The 8,064-nt window shown below is 36.9% G+C and overlaps 1 protein-coding gene across 1 annotated transcript in view; it reads left to right on the top strand.

Moving 5' to 3' along the window:
• ERICH1 (glutamate rich 1) overlaps positions 1-8,064 on the top strand; it is a 110,618-nt gene that overhangs the window by 72,404 nt on the left and 30,150 nt on the right. Inside the window, exon 4 of the mRNA XM_009288936.1 lies at positions 1,552-1,686. Within this exon, the coding sequence (XP_009287211.1) occupies positions 1,552-1,686 (135 nt within the window). The remainder of the gene's footprint in view (positions 1-1,551; positions 1,687-8,064) is intronic.

Consider the following 8,064-nt stretch of genomic DNA (forward strand, 5'->3'; position numbering starts at 1 on the left):
TCCCTGGGCAGCCTGTTCCAATGTTTCACCACTCTTTCAGTAAAGAAATTTTTCCTTACATCCAATCTAAACCTCCCCTGGCGCAACTTGAGGCCATTTCCTCTCAGAAATTCCTCTCGGATCATAGAATCATATTAAACAGTACCGGTCCCGGTACGGACCCCTGCAGGATGCCACTTGTCACCAACCTCCATCTGGACATTAAGCCATTGACCACTACTCTCTGGTAGTGGTGTATATATATAGCGGTGTGTATATATATATAGTGATCTATATTAGAAACATAGAAATAATTCTTGTTAGGGATCTATCAGACACAACTGTGTTTTAAATGTTTAGGTATTAGTCCAAGCATAGCTGCAGCTTGGTAATAGACTCGGATCATCTGGGATCTTCTAGCAAGTTTGGGGCGTAAAGAAGTTAATTGTGTCCGCCTGCCAAAGACGTTTTTACTTTTTATTAGATATTTTATTTTAACAGTTCTGTCTGTGTGTTTTAAAGGGGCAAATTGCCCCCAAGAAGGGAAGGCTAGTGCTGTGTATGTACTGGCTTATGGAGCTGGCTGAGTGTAAAAAGAACACACTGAACCATCAAAAATTACATTGTAGCACCTGGAGACACCCTGAACATCCTGGCCTTCTGGAAAGGCTTTTGTCTCCCTGTGGTTGATCTCTACTATTGTCACTACTGAGAAAAAAAAAAAAATAGTGTGCTATTTGGACTGGTTTCACGTAATTGGAGCAGAGGTGAGTCTCTGTCATTCCTACAGAGTTACTTCTTGTTTGGCGAGCAAATGAAAAGTTTATACTGCCACTCTTGCATGTATTTTCAAATACCTTTTAAAGGGGAAAGAAATCCTGCAACAACAGTCTACTGCCATCATCACAAATAGTTTCCTGTACAATGAAATAGTTAGAAAGCTGGCCCTTAGCACTCTTCCCCCCCAGCCCCCCAGAAAGAAGCAGAGAAAGGATGAGGAGATAAGCTCTCTTGGGCAGGCACTGCTGAGGCTTAGTCAAGTGTGGCTTTCAAACTCCCTTTATCTTTGTGACCTTCAGAACAGCATATGCTATGTTTAAAAGGTCGACAAATGGACAAACCACAGTTCTGTGATTCTTTTTCTATTGTTTCCATCACTTCGTAATCAGCTTGTATCTCTCCATCCATCTTTTATGAAAAAGTTCTTAAAGAAATAGCATCTGCTCATGCTGAATGGGGAAAAATGTACAGAGTGTCTCCTAAAAATCACTCTAAGTGGAAGCTTCTTCTGAAGTTAAGACAGAAGAGTTGTCTGATGCAAGGAAAAAAAAGTGTTTCTGATGGAAAGAACTAACCTGTGGAGTATTTGTTTATTTGTAGCTGCTACAGAATTCGGTGCAATTTTGTTGGTCGTAGGATAATTTCAGTGTTCCACACCTGACTTTCTCTCACTTTCTTTTTCTCTATAAGGATTTTTGAGACCACTTACTATCATTGCTGTAGTTGGGAAAACATTTGAAAAAATCTATACTGAGATCAATAGCCAGACACTTTGTTTTTTCTGTTTTGTAGGTAGTGACAATACAATTCTGTCTCCAAGGAGAATGTACACAGTGAATCTTCCTCCGGAGGGTTGCGTTGCAGTTACTCCAGATGCTATTAGTATTGCAGTTTCTGAAAACTCAGACAGTAGTGCTGACTCAACAGGTAAGTCTGTATGGTTGTTACTATGATGAATTTTTCTCAAGAGAAACTTCTTAGCAACTCTTATCAAGTAGATCCTAATTGCAACAATTAAGTATTTAAACTGTTGCTGCCAGTGGGTGTCACTGTTTTGCAACATAAGCAAAACGAGGATGTACATCCCTATGGGTTCATTTCCATTGTTAGAGGTTGAAGAGCAGATTCAATATTTGGTTACAGCCATACAGGGCCGCTGATCTTACTGCAAGTCACGTGAAGTGTAACTGAAGATAGTCTTCAGCTCCTCCCACTCAAGTGCCAAATGTATGTTCATATTATGCCTGCTTACAGTCATATTATTTTTAAGAGTAAATGTTAAATAAAGCTGTTTTAATAGGTCTTACTCCTGATGTTCTGAGGAATTCGGCAAAGACTTAATGACCTTTCAGATTTACCTCTCCCAATTAGAACAGACGTTCACCTGACTGGAGTTGATGGGGGGAGATACCAATCCTTTAGTGTTGAGAGGCTTTCTGATGAGAAACTGTGACCAGGTAACTTCAGAAACAATATTTAGTGTTGTCAAAGGATACAAGAGAAGCAGCACAGCATCTGTTAAAGAAGTGGGCTCTAAGTTGACCTGAGTTAAAAACACGGTTTTCTGAATGGTGTTGCCAGAATTAAATTGGTTCTGTCTGTCTTAAAAAGAAGTCCTAAACTTAGATAAGACAAATTCGTTTAGCTTTTTCAATTGCTATGTTCCTGTGGATATATGTTTGTCCAAAAGTGTGTATCACTGTCACGTGCTGCTAGGGGCAGTCTACAGCAAAGAAAATATCCAGGTGAGCCTGCTGAAGTAAAACACTTGATAAGCAGTGTTTATTAAACTACTGTATCTATTTCAGCCTGGAGACTGCCTAAATATAAGGAAAACCTGGGATACAACCTGCAGATACAGAAAGGCAAATGTTTCTTACCTTTGAAAACAGCACCCACAGGGGTGAATTTTTGGCTTGGAAGTTGGGTCTGCACTCTATTCTGAGCTCCATTCAGAATCTGAATACAAGTAAAACATCAAAGTAGCCCAAAAGACTGAAGCAAAGTACAGCATGGCTAGTGGCACATCAAGAATGTTCTTTCTTGGTGTGAAATGGTTTAAAGATGTTTTTTGGATTAGGGAAGAAGTAACTTTATCAGAATAACATAACAGTACATCTTGATACTGTTGGGATTATGGATAGGAAGGTGTTCTAATGCACAGCTTCCAGGTTGTGCTTTTCCCTTTATGTTAGATAGGTTTCATGTTCAGAATCCAGAGTCAGTTTCTAGACTATCCTTAAATTTGTTTAGTTACACAGTTCTCTTTGGACAGTTCATTGGGTTTCTGTTTCCCAGCACGTCGGGTTCAAGCTGCTTGTTCTGATATCGAAGTACCCTTTCTCTCCCTCCATGCCGTATAATCTCTGTTTATTCTTTGATATGATCTCCTTTCAGATATTAGAGGGACGCTCTCCTTCTTCTGTAACTTGCTAATAAGACTAAATGAAGTTTTATAAAACTTTGTAGGTAAATAGATCTATAACATTCACTCTTATACAGGGACTTAAGTGACTTCTAAATAAAATACTAGAATGCAGGCCTCTGAACACTACTGCAACTGAGAGATATCCGTATTAAGGTATCAGCTTAGAACTTTTGTGGCGAATTTACTCAGCTTCTGTTTAAAATCTATGAATAAATCAATATGCAGTGCATATTAGATGTTGATATATTGCATAGTAGTAAAGTAGAATAGAATTTAGGATTGCATTATATTGTCCCTTTTTAGGGTCATATAAATATTTGCCTGGTTTTACAATGGGTAGATTATTGAACAATGGCTTTACTTGCTCATTTTTTAGATTTTATCTTTTCCTCTAGTATTTCAAAACAAACGTACTCAACCATGATAGCAATAAGTAGTGTTCTGGTGTTGCTTAGTGACAGTGACTGTTTGGATGGTGATCTCTTTTAGCTGATCCCAGTCTCAGTGTGCAGGAAGAGTAGGTTTTGGACTTTAGCCTTTTTTTTTTTTTTTTTAACAGTTAACAAATGCATCTGGAATTTTGGGAGACTTGTTTTTGAATTGGTTTGTTATTTGACTTTACAGTTTACCACAGAATCCAGAAAAATTAAGTTTGAAGTGATCTTTGGAGGTTTTTAATCTGTGTTCTCTTTGCAAGGTAGGTTTGACTATAAATGTCATTCTTGCCAGGTATTTGCCTAATTTGTTCTTAAAAAAACTCCCCGTAGGGAGACTTTTCTTACATGCTCTTTTCCATTTGCTCTAGTGTTTCACTACCCTTTAATGCTAGATCTTTCTTGCTGCAGCTTAAGGCCCTTATTTGTTCTGTCTAAATATGGATTGCAGAATTAGAGATCTGTGCTAATCCTGCAAGGTTGAGGGACATGGTTAACTTTACTCATGTATGTCTTTTACAGTAGTTAATTTAGGCATATACATAAAATCTATTGCAGGATGAAGGCTGTGATTTCAGGCAGTGATCATAAAATACAAAAGGAACAGTTTAGACAATCGCACCATGGATTACTTAGTTTGCTCATCTAGATTTAGTTGTATATGCCTTTAGATCTTTTTTTGAAAGGATAAAAGAAAGCTCCAATGAGAGCCTTTGACACTGAAGAAAAAAGGAGTATGCATGTCTGTACATATGAACATTCTATACATATAAAATAAATCTGTTTTGTTTAGAAGTGTCTCAGGTTTTCCCAAAGAACCAGCTCCATAAGGCAGAAATACAGATCTAGTGTTTGCATTGTTTTACTCCTAATACTATCTATAGGATATATTTTTGAAGGGCAACAGGCTATCTTCTGCTGTGTTTCCTAAAAAACAGAGCATGTTGTATATATGCTGGGTAACAAAAGACTGCCTTGCTATCCTTTTCTAGCCTTTGGACCTAGAAGTAAGGGAATAGGTTTCTGTTTGTTTGAATTTCCACAGAATTGGACTCAAAAAATAATTTTGTTTTTTATCAAACCTGTTTCAAGAAAATAATCTGACCATATTTTGGGATTAAATTTTTTCAGTTGTAACTTAGTTATATCAATGTGATTTGCTATGTCTTTTCAATAAATTAAGAAAACCAAATCCATGTCTTTCAAATAATATCCATGGCTGATTTTAGTATGTTAAATTCATCTGTGGAAGAATGAAATATTCAGTCACTAGAATATGAATTTTGAGATCAGCTGTTTTTGAGAAGTTATTTAAAAGTTGGAGTTAATTATAAATTAAAATAATTTCTTGTCAGCTCTAAAATATGTTTGGGTTTGTCCACTATTATTCTTCTTTAAACTAGTAGTTACATTATGGCTGATACTGTCAGAATGAAATGAATCATGTTGTCCAGACTAGCTTCTGAGCAAGAAAAAAAAAAAAGGCAAAGCAGGTCTGTGTGAATATTTCCGTATGTCTTTCTCCATCTGTCTCTGCATGTTGTTTTTAGCACTTCAAATAATTTTTCAAATACTTTTAAACACTTTTCATCCATGTCAAATAAATTGTGTTCAGTTATGCCCTTACCATTACGCAGTCACCTTGTGATGCATGCATAAATGACTAATGGTACTGGGATTTAACCTTTTGTGAAGTGTCTTGGCTTCCTTGTGTAATTCTCTTACACGTTTCCCATAAGGGGGGGAATAAAGCTGCTCTTTCAGATTTGTTTTCTTCATGTAAGCAGGTGATTGATTGAACCTGTAGTAATGAGAAGAAAAATCTAAGACTGCCTTGTCTTTCAAGAAAATAATGAAAATTTAAATTTATCCAACATTTTTAGAATAATAAGTTACTTAGGTGTCTAATTTTTTTTAAAACTCCGTTGACTGTTTTGGAGGAATTGAGTCACTATGATGGTGTGATCATGTCAACCTTCTGTTGACTGAATTGAGTAACAGGAACTAGACAGTCAAGGGAGGAAATAATGCAGAGAATTTCTTTTGTTTTTCATGTGATTTTTGAATTGACTTTGGTACATGTTAATGCATTGCTAACTTTCTTTTAGCAATAGACTTTATACTTTTGACAAGGGCATTAAAAATGTGTAATGTTCACGCTACAGATAAGTTATCATCCATCAAATTCTAGTCGTAAACTCAATATCCTCCTAGCTTAAAGCTCTTAAATTAATTTTGATCCCTGATTTATTTTTATTATCTATTTATTGAGAAATATTTCTTCAGGAGTAGTCACTTGAGAGATACACCATCATGTTTAAAAGGGTGTTCTGTATGAAAGGAGAATCCAGGAAACTCCAATTATGTGTTCCTTAACTTACTAGGAAGCAGTAGCTTAGTTTTGGTTTGTTTTGGCGTTTAGTTTCATAAGATGAAGTTAAATTGTGGAGTTCTTGCTTCTTATTTTCAGACAGGTGAAACAATAGGAAATACTATATCTTGCATTAAAATATGAATGCTAAAAATGTAACCTTATTCCTTCCAAAAGATAAACTGTTTAATTTTACTTCTCTAGCAATGTTTCTTCGTGGATACTCTAAGCTATGATAATAGAATATAACTTATAAAATTATTTTATTTGTGCACAGTGTGCTGGATTATAATTTCTCTCTGAAGTGCTTTAATATTAAATCCATATTTTTATGTAGAGTCCCAAAGTGGTATTTGGTGTTTCTTAGAGTCATAGCAGAGCTAATTCCTGACCCAGAGACTGTGGAAAATAAGATGACTGTGCACATAGGAGTTCAGGGATATGCAGTAGTTGAGGGCACCTGAAAGAATAGATAAAGAGAATTCAAAGAAAAGTGTTCTTAGGGTATCTTTTTTATTTTTAATTTCATAACCCATTCTTCTTGTTCTTGCCAAGTCTCACTCACTTTTCCTTCCTATTTTTGAACCGCAATGCAGTATTCATCTGGTAATATCCTGTTCTTACTATCTTGATAACAACCTACCCAGTTTTGGTGAAACCCTTCATATAGACAAAAGGAGCGAGACCTAACTGCTTTATCCTACCTCCTAATGGGTATGTTATGAGACAGAGTTAGCTATGAGGAAGAGTCCGGTCTGGATGCTCCATTCCCATGCTGAGAAGTCACGTTAGGGAAATAGAAGCAAACAACCCCATTTTTTCTACCTTTTGGCAGCTGGCAAGTCTGAAATAATGTGGAAGGTGGTACTTCTGTGGGACACTTACTCACCTAGTTAAATTTGCTTGTTGGCCTGAGGCAGTGCAATTGTACATGATAGATGTATACAAGTTAGTTGTTAATGTAGCTGGCCTTTGGACTTCTGGGTTTTTTATTTGTTTCTGTCAGGGCAATACTGAAGAGAATCGCTACTGCTGCAGCAAGAGGTTCAAGCTGAGGGAATGAATTTGGAGATCTCTGTCATGTATATACAAGTAAATGAAGCTATTCAAATGAGATGCATCCCAAGAAATTATTAGCTATGTCAGCGAAGGATATTGGCACTGGGGAGGGGTCCTTAGCAGACCGCCTAAAAGCTACTGCATTTCTTGAGTTTGGTTCTGCTGGCAAAAATGTTTGGACTTACTAATCAGCAAAAGATAAATTTGTTGAAGGCATAATCAGTTAGTCTCTTATCTGTCTGTAGTGTCTTGACTCACTTAAGGTTTAAGGCAGCCATTTTAGGAAGACTTAATGCTTAAGCCTGTATTTGTTGCTAAGGAGACGCTAGTATGAATCATGTGTTGACTACTTACGTTCTTGGCAGGTGGTTTCAAATGTGATACATTGCAGAACTTATATACTCAGCACACCAAGGGAACAATGTGTTTTAAACAGCTAAGGCCGGCAGCAAACCTTTTTCACTGGTAGGTAGCACCAGTTGTGAAACTCGAGCATTATGAATCTTTTTGTAGCCTTCAAACCAGAGGGATCATTAGACCGTGTAATTTAATCTTCTGTACCTGTTTACAGAGGTCTTACCCCATATTGAGCTCAGTAGTTTATGTTTGCAAAAAAAATAAAAAAATACCATGCACGTTTCAAAGATGTCACAGAGGCTCCACTATTTTCTGGTAATTTGTTCTAATAGTTAATTAGCCTCACTCTATTTTAAAAAAAAAAAAGACAATTTGAAAATGGCTTTTTTCTGTCTTCCTCCATTTGAGTAAAGAGCCTTTATTAAGCAGTATTTTCTTACCACAAAGAAGCACAGTAATCAAGTCGCCATCAATCTTTTTTGATTAGATAAACAGATCTAATCAAAATATAGGGCCCAATATGCCAACTGGCCCCATCCCACAGGGAGGTCTGCTGCCTCCCTGGGGCCCGGGTCAGAGACATCACTAGGAAGCTCCCTGGTCTGGTACGGCCTTCTGACTACTACCCGCTGTTGGTTATACAGGCTGGCAGTGAT

Source organism: Aptenodytes forsteri, unplaced genomic scaffold (assembly GCF_000699145.1).
Source record: "Aptenodytes forsteri isolate BGI_AS27 unplaced genomic scaffold, ASM69914v1 Scaffold121, whole genome shotgun sequence".
NCBI lineage: Eukaryota > Metazoa > Chordata > Aves > Sphenisciformes > Spheniscidae > Aptenodytes > Aptenodytes forsteri.